We start from the raw sequence: 19,317 nt of genomic DNA on the forward strand, positions 1-19,317 counted from the left end.
TTATTTACCGGGTGCGTCGTCGCCGGCGGCGGGCTGCAGCTTGCGCGCGATGGTGAAGAACAGCGCCTTCTCGTCGTCCAGCGGCGGCGCGGGCGCGCGGCCCGGCGGCGGCAGGCGGCCCGCCGACACGACCCGCGCGTGCAGCCCCGCCTCGCACAGCGACACCACCTGCACGCCGCCCAGCGACCCGCCCACCTCGATGCTCGCCGCGTCTGCACAACAAAATAATTTCAATGTTCTTTACACCGCAAGCGAATTGCACATTTGCCACTTTGCACATTTGTCAAAATTTTAAGATTGACACTTGCAGCTGGATTTAAAATAAACTTCTTTGTGTCTTGTTACAATTATCTTCTTTCTAAAGCCTGGTCTGTGAACACGTAGAATTTTATTTATTTATTTATTTAATTAGGACAACCAACAAGACAGACACAAATTCAAGCAAAGGGGTTTACATACATAATTTTGTCTTAGGACTAGGTGCTATCTTAATTACAGGCTGCCACGGCATGCAAAAGTGGACTTTGACAGAATATTAAACTTAAACGTACAGCTGATTTTGACACAATATTCAATTTAATTTAATTTATTTCCATTCTGAACAATTTTAAACCTCAAATTTAACTGGCAGATCTTGGCTAAACGGACACATGTGCAAATGAGAGTTGTATTTTTTTCTTAAATTTCCCCAGCGAGTCAGAAAAGATATCTATATCTCCCTCCTTACTGCACCTATTATATTGCCTCTGAAGCCTATTCATGGTGGCATGATGACCCAGGTTGCTTTTGGAACCCTGCACTAAAAAGGGTACGTATCTTGCGCGTCGAGGTAACTTGAAAGGGGCATTTAGGTTGATGGATTCCAACAACTTTGGACAGTCCACCACGCCGTTTATGATCTTGTGCAGAAGTATCTGATCCAAGAGTTGTCTGCGATCTTGCAAGCTGTGCAGTCCGAAATGAGCCAAACGTTCCCCATACTTCGGAAGACTCCTGGCCTTCCCGGTCTGATATGAGAAATGCCACATGAACCGCTTCTGGATGCGCTCAATTCGCTTCACATGAACATCATAGTGAGGAGACCAAACCTGACTACAGTACTCAAGACCTGAACGAACAAGAGTCACGTACAGCAGTATTTTAGAGGAAGACTTTTTAAATTCCTTTGCGTTTCGCAATACAAAACCAAGCATCCTAAACCCTCTTGTGACGACATGATCGATATGCTTGTGAAAGCGCAGGTTCTTATCCATAATGACCCCCAGGTCGCGAATCGACTCCACTTCCTGCAAAATTTGCCCGTTGACACTGTATACCGGCGATGGACTTTCCCTACCTCTCGTGAAACGAATAAATTTACATTTCTCCGTGTTTAGGTACAATTTATTTAAACTACACCACTGAGACAACCTATCAAGATCTTTTTGCAAAAGATGTGAGTCGCTAACATCTTTGATCTGCATACAGAGTTTCATGTCGTCTGCATAAAGGAAGCAAGAGGCATGGTCGAACACTGTAGTCATGTCGTTTACAAATATATTAAAGAGTATTGGCCCAAGATGCGAACCCTGCGGCACTCCTGAAGTAGCATGAAACGACTCCGATGAGAAACCTCTCATGACGACTCTTGACTCCCGCTGTCCGAGATATGATTCAAACCATCCCGTCGAATGACCCCAAGCTATCTATCCCTATCGCTCGCGCGTAATTATGTTACTGTCGCGACTGTGCGACGGGCGCCCGCAGTGAGTGTGCGAGCTTTTTTTTTTTTTTGCGTCGGGAAATGCTTTGCGCATGCCCACTGGCTGATGGGGACAGTCAGTCAGCGGGTTATGTGGGACTCTCCCCGCCGGGAGGGCGGGGCATACCCACTAAAACCCGACGGTGTCCTCCGGGGCCATTGATCCGAAGCCGCGAGTTATTGTCCTATTGGACATTCGTCCGCGGCTCCGGTTCAGGCTACAGCTCGCTCTTGGGCGAGCCCCTCCAGCTTCAAGGGGAATAGTGATTCCTCTCGGGTCGTCCGCTAACGGCGCACTGGACACTGGTGCGCCGGCGCCACGGGTCTCGTAAGGCGCCCGCCGGGCATCCCCATACCCAGCGGAGAGTGTGCGAGCTAACCTAACCTAACCAAGCAGTAATGTGTGCAAAAAATGTTTACAATAACTGTAATTTTGCGAAACCTATAATATAAATGATGCAATAAACATTTAACACTATGACTACAATGCATTGTTGGTGCAATTTTGGACGACGACAGCGGTGTCCTTCGTCTGAAAAATGATGGTTTATATGTTTTAAACATCGTAAAGTTTAGAAGATTATGCAATGCGTACCCAGCGTGGCCTGTATCTTGGCCTCGGCGACGGTGGCGGTGGCGATCTTGCGCGCCACCAGCGCGCCGTCCAGCACGGCGGCCCGCAGCAGCAGCACGCCCAGCCGGTGGAAGTCGAACGTGATCTCCGTTCGGACCGACTTCTGATGATAAAAACAAAGAATCTATTATATTTTTCGCCCAATCAAAATAAAACTCCCTTTTTGAATCTTTGTGAACAAAAAAAATCCAACAAAATAAAATACATTGATTTGTATACCCACCAGCCGCGGGGGCAGCTAGTGGGTTATGTGGGATTCTTCCTGCCAGAAGAGCAGTAGTAGTACCCACTAAAAACCTGACGTTGCCCTCGGTAGCCCATATAAGTCGGGAACGGGGGACATCACTATCGACGTTTTGCCTCAAGCATTCGTCCACGCGTTCCTTGCTCGGCATGTCTCTCGCTTAGTGCACAGTCTCAAACCAAGGAAAAAAACTCGTCCCAATTTTGTCCAACCACCACCCGCGAGCCATACACGCACAGGTTGAGTCAGGAGATCATCATCAACCTTTAATTTTGTACAATACCTTGACCTCCTCCTCCGGTTCCTGGTCGTCGCTGGGCGAGGGCAGGCCGTCGGCGGCGTCGGTGTCGGCGGGCGGCGGCGCCAGGCCGGCGTCCGACGTCTTCTTCGCGCCCGCCGGGCCCATCACGCGCTGCGCGAACCCTATCAGTTCTACTATCGTTTCTTGGTTTGCTGTAGGGAAACAATAAAATAGTATAAAGTAGGTGTACCAAGATTGTATTTAAAGTTATTAAATCCATTATTAATAAACATAAAGACACTTACCAATAATATCTAAATTGTTAAAAAGTATATTGGCAATGTGGAGATCTTCGGAGTCGCCCTCGCCCTTCACAAAGCACAGCTCGACTGCGATCAGTGCTTCGGAGTCGACGATTCCCGGGGCGGCCCAGCCGGGCCCGCTGGAGCCCCACCCGGGGCCCGTGGCGCCCCAGCCGGTGGGTGCCGCGCCGCACGCGGGCGCCGCGGAGCTGGGGGCAGCGGTCGGGCCCGCGGCCGAGCCCGGCGGGGAGCCGATGCTCCACGTGCTGCCGGACGACCAGTTTGGCAGCGGGCTAGTGCGCTCAACGTCGGGATACGCTGCAGAAACAAAATGTTCGAATCATCATAAAAAAACAATGGATATCAACAACAATGTCTGTAACTTTTACTGGCTGGTTTGCACTTACGGTATGCCGTGGTGCCAGCCATACCGCTGGAGCTGGTGGCGCGGTGCAGCGAGTCGAGCGCGTTGCGCAGCGCGTGCGGCGGCGGGTGCGGGCGCGGCGGCATCAGGCGTGGGTCAGGAGACGCGGGCGATGTAGGTGATGTGGGTGACGTCGGTTCTGAGCCCAGAATGCTGCCCGATGCACCATCCATGCTGGAGGAAAAATATACTTTAGTCTAAAGTAAAACAACACGCAGGAGACCTTTCTGCGATCAATTTGTATACCAGCGGTACATTACGGCCATAGCAATTTGCACTATTATTGATCTTATAACAAAGTTCGACTTCCTAGGCACGAATATCTCGACGTGAACCAAAGTTAGCCGAGAGTGTAGTCAGACGCTTCGTGTTCAACTTCTGAGCATTTCGAGCCCTTGAGACTCGGACGCAATTACCAACAATTTTCTGAAGTTAGGCGAGGTGAAACCACGTAAAACGTGTGTCTACACTATTTCAAAAAAATTCGCGAGTAATGTAGCGCCAGCAGTAGTCAGTCATATCGGTTGGAGTATAGGAAACGGGGCGCTAAGGGACACGAGACTTAGAAAAATTTTTATGAAAAAATTTTTTATTTTTTTTATTTTTGGCTTTTTTTGCCGGGAATCTTCATCTAATCATCCGGCAACAGTTGTGCGTTACCCCAGGTGCTTGTGGCTGGCGAGCAGCAGCTCGAAGTCGGGCCCGTAGGTCTGCAGCGCGTCGACGAGCAGCAGCGAGTGCACGGACAGCGCCAGCGACACGTCGGCCGGCCGCGCCGCCAGCGCCGCGCGCACGCCGCACACCTGCACCTCCGCGATGCTGCGCCCGCGCGACTGCACCTGCGCACAAACACACGACACCTCACTGACTCACGAACTTTAGCCGGCTAACTTCGCATAGGAGGAGAACCAGCTAGAATAGCCAAGCATCAGGTGCCACTATGTGATCGTCGCTGTCCCAGAAGGAGTTCCAGTCACACCATAGAGACATAGACAAAGAATAAAGAATATGTAGAGGGCGGAGAAGTGTAGTGCGGTCGAACAACCTGCCAAGGTAGACGCCCCACCTCCCGTGATCGGCTAGGTATAATCAAAAGGTTTCCATGTTGATAACCGAAAAGTTCGTTCGTTTCAGCCGAAAGTCGTCCACTGCTGGACAAAGGCCTCCCCCAAGGATTTCCACGAAGACCAATCCTGCGCCTCTCGTATCCAGGCACCTCCCACGACCTTCACCAGATCGTCAGTGGGCGGGGCACATAGCTCATAGAGTTGAGGGCCGATGGGGCAGGAAAGTTCTTGAGTGGCGACCACGAGCCGGAAGACGTAGCGTGGGCAGGCCTCCCACTAGGTGAACCGAAAAGTACGGCTATGGAAATGTGGAGGGATACTTCACAAAGTCGGTAATGTTCTAGCATTCTCTTCCCCGCGTAATCTCCACCCACTCATGAACAAACAAGGGTTGTACCTCCAGCGACATTTGCTCGATGGCGAACTGCAGCATGAAGAGAGAGGAGCTCTGCTGCGCGGACGCCGACGATAGCTCCGCTTCTGACGCCTCACTACAATCCTCTTCCTCCGTCGTTTCAGTGCGAGGTTTTTCGCTGCTCTCACGATACCTATTATCACGAACAAAGTTATAAATATAAAACACACGTTTGCAAATATCCCGCAGTAGATGAGTGTGAACTGATGACGTCGGTGTTTTTAATTGGTGCCTTGTGTGGTACGTACGGCGCGACGGGCGCGTTGAGCACGGCGCGCACGGCGGCCAGCTTGTGCTCGCTGAGGTGCACCTGCAGCGCGGGCAGCGAGCCGCACAGCGTCGCCGTCGGGTACTGCGGATCGTTCGTAGCTACCACTCGCCGTTCCGCCTGAAAGTTATTTTTTTCATGTTATAATAATCAACAGATTAATTGTATTTTTCTTCGCTAGACTTATGTTACATCAAAGCAGGCGTGGGACATGCCATAACGTACTGAGGACGTGTGTTTAAAAGACAGTCACAGTTGACGGCAAGAGATAAGAAGGTCTATAACCACGGCTCATTACCCCCCTATCCGTCCCCCGGACACGGCCTGAGCCGAGGTCCGAGCCTACCGTGGCGCCCTCAGGCCGCGTCCGTAGTCCCCTCGATCGGGCCCACTAGAGTGAGCCCGCCGTAGGCTGGACTTTGGTCCAACACCGCGGTGGGCAACCCTCTTGTTGGGTTCGCCACTGATCGGGCGCCTTATGCGCTCGATACGGCCCGCTTACGCTTCGCTTCGCGAATCCCACACTCGGCCTCGTCGGCACGCGCACCGACGATCGCCAAACGGCTAGAGTACCTTCTGTACTCGCCACTCAGCCCGCTGAAGCTGGAAAAGCTCCTCAAGCAACCAGCGCGCGTCCCTTAAAAAAAAAAAGGCTCATTACCTGAAGCGAGATGCTGAACCGATCCAGCAGATGCAGCGTGGAAGTGGGCTTGGTGTGCGCATACTTCCAGTTGTCGCGCGCGCGCCCCACCAGGATCTGCAGGTCGCTCAGCTCGATGTTATACCTGCACGATAATTTACGTAATAAACTTTTTATGTCAGTTGTACACTCTCGCCAAAGTCTCGTCTGAGAGCTCTCAGCCAGACTCATCCCAATGTTTATTTATTTATTTATTAGTTACACCAACAAAGTCACATAAATACAGTTCATACATCCTTCTTAATACATATAACATTATAAATGCGAAAGTTTGGATGTCTGTATGTCTGAATGGGTGTTTGTTCTCTCTTTCACGCAAAAACTACTGAACGGATTTTGATGAAACTTTACACTATAATCGTTTATCCAGAATAACATAAAGGCTATAATTTATGACGATTTGTGACAAACTAAATTCCACGCGGGTGAAGCCGCGGGCAAAAGCTAGTTAATTATGTTTCGCAAAACAGCCGCATGTGCCAACACAGGAGCGAAAGCGAGCGAGCAATAACGAGACACCCCGAGAGGTAGCGACAGCTCCCTTGTACACTCTCGCACTCGACCTGTCTCGGCACGTCATCGTCTAAGCCACGCCCACTGACGTCACTCACCTGTCGTACAACCTCGTATGCAGGTGCGCGGCGTCAAGCGGCGCGTGGTAGGGCTGCGCCTCGGGCGGCGAGCCCGGCGACAGCAGGCTGCCCGGCGGCGTCGAGCACGGCGTCATGAACATCTCCGTCGGAGTCACGTCGCCTGGACAACAATACGATTGGGTGTTTGGAGAATACGGCATGTTGTATGTTAAATTAAACCCAACCAAGAAAGGGCGAATTCTTTTTAAAAAAAGTTTAAATTTGTATAGACAGTAGGGCTATCGTTTTTATACAACAGATGACACCACTGGCGATCGACATTTCCCTACTCAGTGCACCATTCTGGTGAATGCAAATTAATGCGAGTCTTTCTACCGCTTCAATGCTCACCAGTTGGCGCCAGTCTTCGCCACTAACGAATGACATTGACATTACTCTACAGTGGCGCCAAATGGTAATACCGCACATTGAGTGAATCGCATGTTAAAATGGTGAGAAATGATATATCGCCTGCAAGTTTATTCGTATTTTACGATAAGCACCCTAAATTTAAAGATAAATTGCATAAGCCCTTAAGTTCTGCGATGTAGGGCACGCTTTTTTTTTGTTATTATTGTTTTTTTTAGTTTAGCGAGTCGCTTTTGTATTCGTTTTTAATCTCTTAAATAATATGTAATTTAAAAGAAAACCGTCTGAATGTTGTGCTTACCCTTAAGTGACATATCTATCAGAAATGTTATCTTCATAAATGTTAATCATAAGAGTATAATATATATGTTGTTGGTATGCCATATAAAAAAAATATATAAATAAATAAGTTTACCGTCGAGCGTGTCAGGCTGGGGCGCGGGCGCGGCGAAGGAGTCGGCGTGGTTGGCGAGGCGCAGGCGGCCGAAGTCCACCACCAGCACGCGCGCCTCGCGCGAGCACAGCGCCTCCACGAACAGGATCTGCGGCGCCGAGATGTCCAGCTCCACGTGCCACGACCGCCGCTCGCCCTGGGAAGCATAAAAACCAGCTCATAAGTCACGCAACGAGAGTTGAGGCCATCAATAAAAGCAAAGTAGCTAAACATGTGAACTTATTCTAGCTTTTAACAACTGTATACCTTGTTTTATGCAAATAAACAATTATTCTATTCTAAAGATTTGTATCTGTATACAAACTGTACTGTACTGAATACTGTCTCACTTGCAGACATTTAAAAAGAGTGAGGTAGCTAGCGTATTCAATATATTGAACTTAAATATGTAATGTGTTGTGTTCTGTATATCACTTCAGTGTGAAAACGTGTTCGCTTCAACTTTTGTTGAACAATCTATGCTGACGAGAAACGATATCGTGAAGGTTGTTTAAAACCGGGGCGGCGTTTTAGAATCGCGCTGACCGCTCGCTGATCGTCGGCGCTGACAGATCAATATGTATGTAATTGAAGGGAACGTTCCTGAGTCACGCTGATCGCTCAACGCCGACGCTTCATACATTTCGGCTGTCAGCGCTGACGGTCAGCGTGACTCTAAAACCAGCCTAACGAGTAACAAGTTACCGGGTATGCGCGCATCATGTGCGCCCAGTGTCGCGAGAGCGTGGCGCGCGTGTGCTGGCGCACGTGCGCGTAGGGCGAGCGCGCGCCCGCCCACGCCGCGCGCACGAAGCCGCGCGCCCACCGCGCCGCCGCCGCGCAGTACACCACCTCCAGCGACGCCGACTTCACCCACAGCCTGCCACCAAACACAACATAACATATTAAGCTATAGTCTGGTCTGTGAGCACGTAGAATTTTGTCCAATGACCCCGAGCTGCCCATTCTTGTCGCTCGCGTGTAATTATGTTGCTATCGCGCTCGCACACTCACTGCAGGTGCCAGTCGCACAGTCTAAGCATAAGTAGCTAGGGGTCATTGGATAAAATTCTACGTGCTCACGGACCGGGCTTTAGCACCCATAACACAAGCATATTAGTTGCTTACTTTGGGGCTAGATGGCGTTGTGTGAAATTATCCAAAGATATTTATTTATTTATATCAGCTAAATAATTTGCAACAGGATATCACCTGTATGCTTGCCGTGACTTTACATTAGGTGTGCTCGCTAGCAACTGTTTAAAAAAATTACATGAAATGAATGACAGTTTGTACAGCGCCCGTAGCGGTTACTTCAAGAACTAAACACTACATTAATTTTTGACGCATTTAATAGCGATGATGATTTCATGTAAACTCATAGTAAAAGCCTTGATAGCTAATATCTAATGCTGTATTTCGATAACTAAAGCAACAGACATATTATACAGGGACAACTCACTTGTAGTCGGCGTTGACGCCGAAAGGTTTCTTCTCGTAGCTGAGCTGGAACAGCGGCTCCTGCGCGGGCTGCGCGGCCGGCTGCGCGCGCCAGCTGGCAGCCCCGCCCGCGCTCATTGCGCTCAGTCCCTCGCGGATCATGCCCTGTGGGATGAGATGCCTATCATATCGTGCAAAAAAGACACGGAATGAAGCAGAAAGGCACTATTGTGGATCTTATAAGCGCTTGCGCGGCGTCGACGCGGCGCTATGTAACGCTGGGTTATCGCAGCGCCAACGTAACGGTGTCTTCAGACAAGCGACGCAACTCCATCACATCGCAATGCTCAGCATTGGCGTCGCGATGCTTCTGCGCCAGGGAGTGTCAATCAATGATGCGCAGGCGCTGGCGAGACGACGACATTGGAAAAATGCTATTGTGGGGAGGGTCTTAGGGCGCCTACCCTAGGGAGTGCTAGGCAGAGCTCACCTGCGGCGCGACGAGCACGGGGAACAGCGTGCCGGGCGTGACGCGCTCGCGCAGGCACAGCGCGCCCAGCCGCAGCTGCAGCGCCAGCGCGCGGCTGCAGCACACTAGAGGCACAGCTCACCTGCGGCGCGACGAGCACGGGGAACAGCGTGCCGGGCGTGACGCGCTCGCGCAGGCACAGCGCGCCCAGCCGCAGCTGCAGCGCCAGCGCGCGGCTACAGCACACTAGAGGCACAGCTCACCTGCGGCGCGACGAGCACGGGGAACAGCGTGCCGGGCGTGACGCGCTCGCGCAGGCACAGCGCGCCCAGCCGCAGCTGCAGCGCCAGCGCGCGGCTACAGCACACTAGAGGCACAGCTCACCTGCGGCGCGACGAGCACGGGGAACAGCGTGCCGGGCGTGACGCGCTCGCGCAGGCACAGCGCGCCCAGCCGCAGCTGCAGCGCCAGCGCGCGGCTACAGCACACTAGAGGCACAGCTCACCTGCGGCGCGACGAGCACGGGGAACAGCGTGCCGGGCGTGACGCGCTCGCGCAGGCACAGCGCGCCCAGCCGCAGCTGCAGCGCCAGCGCGCGGCTACAGCACACTAGAGGCACAGCTCACCTGCGGCGCGACGAGCACGGGGAACAGCGTGCCGGGCGTGACGCGCTCGCGCAGGCACAGCGCGCCCAGCCGCAGCTGCAGCGCCAGCGCGCGGCTACAGCACACTAGAGGCACAGCTCACCTGCGGCGCGACGAGCACGGGGAACAGCGTGCCGGGCGTGACGCGCTCGCGCAGGCACAGCGCGCCCAGCCGCAGCTGCAGCGCCAGCGCGCGGCTACAGCACACTAGAGGCACAGCTCACCTGCGGCGCGACGAGCACGGGGAACAGCGTGCCGGGCGTGACGCGCTCGCGCAGGCACAGCGCGCCCAGCCGCAGCTGCAGCGCCAGCGCGCGGCTACAGCACACTAGAGGCACAGCTCACCTGCGGCGCGACGAGCACGGGGAACAGCGTGCCGGGCGTGACGCGCTCGCGCAGGCACAGCGCGCCCAGCCGCAGCTGCAGCGCCAGCGCGCGGCTACAGCACACTAGAGGCACAGCTCACCTGCGGCGCGACGAGCACGGGGAACAGCGTGCCGGGCGTGACGCGCTCGCGCAGGCACAGCGCGCCCAGCCGCAGCTGCAGCGCCAGCGCGCCGCCGCGCGGCCGCGACTCCACGCACACGCGCACCAGGCTGCACTGCAGCTCCAGCCCGAGGCTGGCGATCGAACGTATTATTTAGGCAGGGGAAACTAGCAAAACGAATTCATGAAAGAGCATAATTATGTAACAGTCAAAACTCATAATCAGTCAAACCCATTTTTGACTGCAAAAATCTGATGCCCTTGGTCAATTTTTCCAGTCAAAAGTGGTTTTGACCGAGGCCCGATTATGAGTTTTGACTGTAACACATGCACTGAAAACGAACCAACAAATAAAAATATGTTTTTTGCAACTCACCTATCTTCCTCGTCAGTTTCCCTCAAGTTGAGGCTGCCCTTGTTGAGCTCGAACTCAAACTGCGCGAAGACCGTGTCCCGCTTGAGCAGCGTGTTGTTCTCGATGGAGTCGGCCAGCACGTCGAGGATCTCCTCCTCGAGCTCGGGCACGGGCGCGGCGGGGGCGGGCGCGGGCGCGGGCGCGGGCGCGGGGTCGGCGGGCGCGCCGTACCAGCCCCACCACTGCGGGAACCAGTGCACCAGCATGCTGCGCCCCGACGCGCCCGGCTTGTCCGGCGTCGATGCCGGCGTCGATTTTGGCACTTTTCGCATGGCAACCTGAAAGATGCCCACACTCATATTCAGGACATCCGCCATACATGTTATGATCCCATTTTTTCCTGCAAATATGTCAGTCAAACTTTTGATATGAGGTTGTCGGTCCAACTTGTGAGTGAGCGTCCTACGCTGCGCTTTCCGGTACGTGGCCTCCGCTCCAGAACCTTGCTACCCCGTCAGTTCTGTCAGCTCTGCGTACTATATGCCCTGCCCGTTGCCACTTCAGCTTGCTAATCCGTCGGGCTATGTCAGTGATCTTAGTTCATGTAAGGTAGCAGGAAGGCGTTGGATGTAGACCGCCACCAGGCCGGACATTGTGGAAATCATTGGGCCTAGAGGCCTATGTTCAACAGTGAACGTCCTATGGCTGAAATGAACTTTTTTTAATGGTCATGGTCGGATGACAACCGAATTTTCGTATAAAGTCCACTGACCTCCCTCAAGGGCTTGAGGATGTGCAGCGGCGTGGCCCACTCGAAGTCGTCCTTGAGCTGCTTCTTGTCGGGCGGCAGCGCGGCGGCCGGGTTGCTGAGGATGAACAGGCAGATGTCCACGTATTGCTTCGTCTTGCGGGCCTGCTCCAGGCAAGACTCCCACGTTGGTTTCGGATCCGTCCCTGGACAAAAGATGCAGTTATAAGTCGTGCGCTTAACTCAGTAAGTGCCTAAGTTATGGGAGCGGTACTGGAGGGATAATTTTGACATGACAGAGCATATAAATTTAGTCTCACTGACATTTGACGTAACTGATCTGATTGAGTTATGCGCTCGACCTATACTACTGCTTCTATCATTAGGTTCAAACGAAGAGGTCAAAACACTAGAACCTATGAGTAGGTACAAAAAATATATTGTGGAATATCTATGAACTGCTGAGGTCAGGGTTAACAGAGGTCAGGTGGATAGCTAAAACAGCGCACTACGATAATACGCTTATTACGTGTAGTTTTAAGAGCTCTATGAAGTATTGTAACATTTCTGAATTAAATGTTATTAGTTAACGAGTAAGAATATTTGAAGTAAAAAAATAGGCAACTTTGAATTTTTATACTGCGAAAACTACGTGGAATATTCAAACAGGAGTTTTACTGTCATGTTTGTTTAGCTAAGCTCTATACGGTTCATCAAATAAATGAGAATGTCCGATTGTACAGTCTCATAACACACTGTGCATCGTAAGATGTATGGTAGCTCACAGGGGTGGTCGGGGATGTGGCAGGAGAGCGCGTAGAGCCACCAGAGGCGCGCGTGCGTGGCGACGGGCGCGTGCGGGCGCAGCGCGCGGAACTCGCGCACGCGCGCGATGCGCTCCAGCCCCAGCGCGCAGCCCACCGCGCCCTGGTACTGCACCTGAGGGGCACAAACGACTGAAAAATACATAATATGGAACAAAAAATATTAAATGCTGCTGTAATTTATATTTTCTACTAGCGGCCGCCCGCGACCGCGACTTCGTACGCGTGGATCCCGTTTTACCCCCTTCATCTATCTTACGCAGTTTAGATTTTTTACCTGAGCTACGTCCCTTCCAAATTTCAAGTGCCTACGTTTAACCGTTTAGGCTGTGCGTTGGTATGTAGTCAGTCAGTTTCTCCTTTTATATATTTTCTATGGAAATGGCCTTTTTAACTCAACTTCCTGTATGTATAATTAAGGTTCTACGAAGGCAATATTTTATTTATTTATTTTAAGGAAAGAGCTTAAGGCCTTTTCTTACGTCGGAAAATGCTTTGCGCTCCGACGACCAGTGGATTATATGGAATTGTAGGACTTTGGAACTATCCCCGCTAAAAGGGCAGGGTCTACTCTAAAGATGAGACGTATTTACTAGAACAGATCCACACACTAGGTATTTTACAGTACTAGGCGGCACCTATTCCAATTTTTTAAATACTTGATCCACCTAGTGTTTTATAAATTACACGATTTCCGACCCTATAATCAAAGTAATAGAGGTTATTATTGCGTAATACGTAGTCGTGTATTACGCGCACCTAGTATTTCTCGCTAAGCTTATGTGCGAACGTAGAGATTCACTCCGTCTCTGTCTGACCAAACAAATTTGAGCGCGACGAAGCAAACGCACACAAACGTAGTCAAACCATATTCATGTAAATAAGAAAAAATATGTAAATATTTTTATGAAATTGATATCTTTTAAATACGCCAACTTTTAAGTAGACAGTCCTAAGCCTGTTGAAGTATGAAGGGAGGAATTATTATTCAATTTCAAATTGCATTCATACTACGGTTGTATCTTTTAAAAAAAATGTATTTTAAAGTCATATTACGTGGATTAGTCCGCACTAGTCGCGTCAAGTATGCTAAATTACTACGTACTAGGTGGAATAGGTATTTGGATCGAGTATTAATAAATACTAGGAATAGGTGCACCTAGTATCAAATTTACCTAGTATAACCCATCTCTAGTCTACTCAGTAAAACGCCCGTTGTGTTTTTGTCTACCGGAGTCCCTGTGGATGATGGGCCCACCCGGCTTTACACTCACTGGTCTCGCCTTGGAAGGAGGAAGGAGGCGGGAGACGAAGGTTCCTCCTTCTCCCACCCGGCCGTCTGCGTGGGAGCGCGTAAAGGTGAACAGTTACCGCGGTGAGGTCGAGCGTGACGCTGTCGAGCGTGAGGTGGCAGGCGAGGCGGGGCCGCGCGCGCGAGCGCAGCGGTTGTTCCGTGCGCTCCCGCCGCACGCGCGCGCGCGCCGACGCCGGCCGCAGCACGTAGCGGTGCGCGCCCTGCCCCGCGCCCGACATGCGCTCCTGGAATCGGTTCACATTTAAAAGAAATAATTTATGGTCCCATTATTTGTATTGTATTGCTGTTGGTTTTCCGAATAATATAAATAAATAAATAAATAAATAAATAAAAAGCTTTGATAGGAGAACAATTGGTGAAGAAATGCTAGCCAAAGCAATGTGAAGTTGTCAAGGGACATAGGTAGTTTCATCTAACTAAAGTAAGAGTTTCTAACAAGAGATTGTTATTAGTCGTTATTGCTTAATCCTTCTGAAGGCAAACAATTTTCAAATAGGTCAAGAATATCTACAAAAGATCGCAGCACATGGCAAAGGTAAACGAAAATTGCTAAAAAAAATCCCACAACTCACCGTGAGTTCGGACAGCGGGCACTGCGCCAGCATGCCGGCGGGCACGGCCACGGGGTCCCAGTACACGGCCAGCGCCGCCAGCTCCAGCAGCTTGTAGGAGCAGCCGTCGGCCGCCGCCGGCGCGAAGCCGCGCGCCCAGCCCGCGTCGCACGACTCCGCCGTCAGCGCCTCCAGCGTCAGCCCGCACGCGAACGCGCGCGGCGCGCACGTGAGCGCGTCCTCGTAGCGGATGTGCACGTCGTACAGCTTCAACTGCAATCACAGTGCACAATAGCTCATTTCAGTATCTTTGTGCTTACCATGAGTTTACGTTAGGTGTGCTCGCTAGCGAGTACGTCAAAAAAATCTATGAAGATTTTATTTCTTGAAAGTAGCCGCTAGAGGCGCTGTACAATATGTCATACATTTTAATGTCATTTTTTTACGCAGTCGCTAGCGAGCACACCTAACGTAAACTCATGGTAAGCACACTTGTGTATGTGCATAAGTATTTTTCTATTTTGTAAATGATGTGATACTGAATAAATAATGAACGAATAAACGGTATACGAACGAAAATGTTTTCTTTTTTTCATTTAAAACTATCCAATTTCTCTCTCGAGACATTTTGTAGACTATACAAGCCGATGACATCGACCATCGCCAACTTGTGTGTGTGACATCCCCAACAGGGAATTAACTGCACGATGACCCCTAAACCTGTCTAGAACGTGTTTCTGACTTCGCCAGAGGGCGATGAGTTCTGTTCACCGACGCACCTGCAGGTTCTCGACGATGTTGTGCAGCAGGCCGGTGCCGTAGGAGAGCCAGGAGGAGTAGGAGGCGGCGTAGTAGCCGGCGTCGCGCGCCTCGTGCTCGGCGCGCCACTGCGCCTCCAGCGCGTCCAGCAGCGCCAGCTTGCGCTCGTGCGCCGTCTGCGCCTCCGCCTCGCTGTCCCACTGCGCGCAACACGTGCTCGGAATGAGCGTCATCGTTAAAGTACAGTCACAGATCTATACCACTAGCGTCTTTCGATTGTCGTCGTCTTGCCAGTGCCCGCGAAGCGTCGACGCGGCGTTGACTCAGCGTCACCGCGACACTAACATTTTTTCGAACAAGTAAAGCAATCCCCACACCTCACTGTTGCATTACTTATTCGGCAGCCACTCAGCATTCGCATCACGGTGACGCTGGCGAGACGACGACACTCGAAAGACACTAGTGACGCTACCATAATGCAAACCAAACAAAAAAAATACAAAAGCACTTTTGTTCTATTTTTTACTGGATCAAACAGTAATGTTTCAAAATATAATACCTATATTTTATTAGCTCTAGATCCAAATTTCATTCATATTGAGGTAATTCTTCCTCTCAATATGTTTGCAGCCATAAATAAACTGCTTATGGAAAAAACTATAAAAATAAATGTTTCCTGTCAACATTTTGTATGTTTCTGATTGTGAAATGGAGCATTCAATGAAGAATATTATATCTATGTCTTGCCTCATCTAAATTAACTGGTGCTGCCACCACATACAGCCTCTCAATGACTATGATCCAGGGTGCGGAGCGGATCTGGCGCACCGGCACCTGCAGCTGCACCTTGCCGATGAAGCCCGAGCGCACCTCCACCGGCAGGCCCAGGTGGCGCAGCGCATCTTTCTTTAGAGGTAAATTCTCTAACTCTACCTTGCCTAAAAGAAATCGAAACGTAACTTTAAGTTATTTAGGTAATTTATTGATAACTACAACCAGTAAACCAGTCTAATTTTGACTAAAACCAAGATATCATTTTAATTTGATTTTAACATCTATAAACAAATATCGGAAAACATGTCGCAAGATAAATTAAACCATAAACAGTTGCAGCTAGGACTATTTTAGAATGTATGCTTAAGAAGTCGTACATGTCTTAATTGGATACTCACCAGACAGCAGAGCGACACTCAGCTGATCTGTGTTCAAGTTCTCTACATACTTCCCGAGGTAGTTGTTCAAAACCCAAGCCACCAAGCCCTCCAACATCGTGCATGATGCTTTACACTACTTGCAATCGTTGCTTTTAGTTCATAAACGCATCCAAAACACCTGAAAATCATCACAAAGTAAAGGTAAATAACCCCATGTACACAAAATACAACATCTTGAAACATATTTATTACAATCAAAATAGTAGGGTATTATGTCGTTACGGTAATTAATTGCGCAATTCACTTACTTAACAAGTCGGTAATATTTATTTCTGTTTTGATTTTATGAAAAACGGAGGAAAATTGGCACCGTATCGAATCGAACACAATCGAACATTTGACAAGTCATTGAATGACAGTGACATGACAAAATGACAATTGACATTACAGACATTTGAAGTGATGTCCAGCAATGGACGTCATTTGGTTGAAACGATTGATCTATGTTGTCGATCGTTGCATCTATGAACTTGGCGAGCGCAAGATTCGATTTCATCGGACAACTGTCTGCGCGCGGCTACTTGGTATAGGTCGCGCAGTAAAAAATGAGGAGGTGAACACAGTACTTCTACTGATGTAATATTTGAATACCCCTCTAGAAAAAATGCCAATAAAGACAGTTTTCAATCGCAAGGCATCAGAGTGGCGAGCATGTACGTACGGACGGACGGATCTTTGCTGGAGACGCTGGAGTTGATAGCCTCTCGCTACGCGACCTCGATCTATGGCTTTTACAGTTAAATTGTCATTCTTACAAATCTGGGGGCACGGCAGTGCCCCCGCCAAGTCGAGCGCGAAGCAAACACTGCCGTACCATCCTTTACTGGAACCATTTCGCCGCATTTTCAGGCCCCTATTTGAGAACCTCTGGATAAGACCAGAACGCAGAAATTTTCGTCATCTAGTAAGCTATAATCACANGCCGATTATAAATCAATTTGAACGATTATTTTTTTGTTGAATAGGTATTATCAAAAGGGTGGTTTCATGCGAATTTGAAGAAAATATTTCACCCCCAAGGGTGGAAAATTGGGGATGAACTTTTTTGTACGCAATATTTTTAATTTTTAGTTTTTTTTTGTGTTCACGCATTTGAAGTCGGTTTTTTTTTAAAGTTAATTATCTAAGTAGACGATGGCACGTTAAGCTAAACACTGTGGCATCTTATGTAGATGGTTGTGGTAGTGATGATTTTGCAACTAAAAATTACAGACTGATGTGATATAGTCTACGCATCTGTATAAATAATACATTGGTTCGACGAATCCTTGGATTTAAATCCTTAACTTCCAACTCCTCCCATGTTCTTGTGATTAATTTCGTTGCGGGTCCAATGACAGTTTAACTTTCCCCCGGGACAAACTTGACCTTCATTGGTTGGGTTTTTTTTTTATGGCGGTCAAGCTGTAGATCCTAGCTACACAGAAGTGGGAACAAAAGATGGGAATAGTCCTGAATCCTAGGATTGAGATTTTAAAAAAATCTTCTAAGATTTTGTAGGTTACAAAGATCTTAAATACCTATAGGTCCAGTTATAAAAAATAGCTTAATAAATTGCTACAAAAAAACTTTTTGTGGAAAATTGGCGAACGGCGAAATTGCTCTTTAAATACGAGTATCTGATAAAAATCGTGATATCTTGTTTCAGTGGGAGTATCATATTATTATTTTATCATACTTATCACGAAAAAGATACCCGGTTATCGTTGAGAACTGTAGTGTGTTCCCATGTAATAAAGTGCTTAATGATTTTTCCCATCAACCATATTTTGAAACAAAAATAATAATGATAAAGTGCCTTTTTGCTGAAGAAAGGTAGAAACAGAATTTACTATCAATTTTATCTATAATTTAAAAATGAATCGCAAAATGTGTTGGTAAGCGCATAAGCATAACTCAACAACGCCTGGAAGAATTTTACCAATTGAAGTCCAAGGATGGTTTTTACCGCGAGAAAAATTCGAACAATTTATGTGAAAAAACCCTAAAAACAGCCCTTATTTCACGCGGGCGAAGCCGCGGGCGGAAAGCTAGTTAACTAACAAAAAAACTGTCTATTTAAAGTTAAATTGTCACTTACCTAAAACATCCATATCCACATATTCGCTCCACATAGCAACTTCTCCTCCCAACATGTGCTGGCTCTTTGGCAGGATATACGCGTACATTCTCCTCCAGTTGGAAAACTTGGTGGAACCCCAGAAACCGTGGTCCAAGTACCAAACATCTTTGGGGACGCTGATAGTTCTGTAGCCGAGACGAAGCAGTTCCATTAGGAGAGGACTGTCTAAGGGTTCCCAGACTTCGATGACGTATCTAAAAAAAGAAATTTACCAGGTAAGCTGAAAATTTTACGCGACACAAGAAAGTATCTTATAAGATGATCACAACTTTTTTACTCGAAATGGGAACAATCATTATGTCGTAAAACTGAATATGGGCAAACGTTAAGAAAATAGATAGTTCTATGTCCATATTTTAAAACAAAACTTAAATCCAAATTCATAGCACAAAACTAAATTCAGACTCAAGCATATTACATTGGACCAGTTGACCCGACTAATTGCAGGGTTAAACCTATCTTATTCCTGAAAGAGATTCATAATCGAATTTATTCTTGTAAAATTCATAAAATAACGAAGGATATAAATCACGATCGTCATGTCTGTCTGACTCATTTAAACTAGTAGCATTACCTGTCCTTATTGAGGAACCTCTGTATGTAGTTTGCCTTGGTCAGCGCCGAAGACCAGAGTATCACTGGCTGGGCGTCGGTCCCTATTGCCTTCAGCTCCTCGTCCCAAATGGAAAGTATGGTCTCGTGGAACTCCGACCAAAGCCGAAGGAACCCTTCCGTTGTTGTATTGAGACCCTTCTCTTGCATGTATGCTCGGATTTGCTCGCTTGAGTTCCAGCATGGGAAGAATACCTTAAAGATTTTGTTAATCAGTTGAGTAGGGTTAGTTCAAATTATTTTTGTAAAGGCAGCATGTAAGGAATACTATGAATCGTTCGTTTCAGCCAATGACGTCCACTGCTGGA

General features: G+C 48.9%; 2 protein-coding genes across 2 annotated transcripts in view; both read right to left on the minus strand.

The window, feature by feature from the left end:
- Window positions 1-16,594, minus strand: LOC114365836 (vacuolar protein sorting-associated protein 13D-like). Its single transcript, XM_028322520.1, has 31 exons — window positions 16,524-16,594; window positions 16,234-16,393; window positions 15,809-15,999; window positions 15,082-15,261; window positions 14,324-14,575; window positions 13,808-13,975; window positions 12,398-12,551; window positions 11,637-11,818; window positions 10,886-11,202; window positions 10,490-10,643; window positions 10,369-10,443; window positions 10,248-10,322; window positions 10,127-10,201; window positions 10,006-10,080; window positions 9,885-9,959; window positions 9,764-9,838; window positions 9,636-9,717; window positions 9,401-9,504; window positions 8,933-9,075; window positions 8,176-8,350; window positions 7,453-7,627; window positions 6,648-6,789; window positions 5,998-6,121; window positions 5,317-5,456; window positions 5,051-5,201; window positions 4,247-4,425; window positions 3,570-3,760; window positions 3,166-3,480; window positions 2,903-3,072; window positions 2,337-2,478; window positions 1-212 (listed from the first exon to the last, which is right to left on the minus strand). Exons 2-31 carry the CDS (start codon window positions 16,328-16,330, stop codon window positions 1-3), a joined length of 4,590 nt encoding a protein of 1,529 aa, XP_028178321.1. The 5' UTR covers window positions 16,331-16,393; window positions 16,524-16,594.
- LOC114365837 (chitooligosaccharidolytic beta-N-acetylglucosaminidase-like) overlaps window positions 16,368-19,317 on the minus strand; it is a 20,926-nt gene continuing 17,976 nt past the window's right edge. The window contains exons 6-8 of the mRNA XM_028322521.1: window positions 18,972-19,204; window positions 18,356-18,591; window positions 16,368-16,393 (exon numbers count right to left, since the gene is read on the minus strand). Coding sequence (XP_028178322.1) covers window positions 16,368-16,393; window positions 18,356-18,591; window positions 18,972-19,204 — 495 coding nt within the window. The remainder of the gene's footprint in view (window positions 16,394-18,355; window positions 18,592-18,971; window positions 19,205-19,317) is intronic.

The sequence above is a fragment of the Ostrinia furnacalis genome, unplaced genomic scaffold (assembly GCF_004193835.3).
Source record: "Ostrinia furnacalis isolate ACB-3 unplaced genomic scaffold, ASM419383v2 OfSCF7664, whole genome shotgun sequence".
Taxonomy (NCBI): Eukaryota; Metazoa; Arthropoda; class Insecta; order Lepidoptera; family Crambidae; genus Ostrinia; species Ostrinia furnacalis.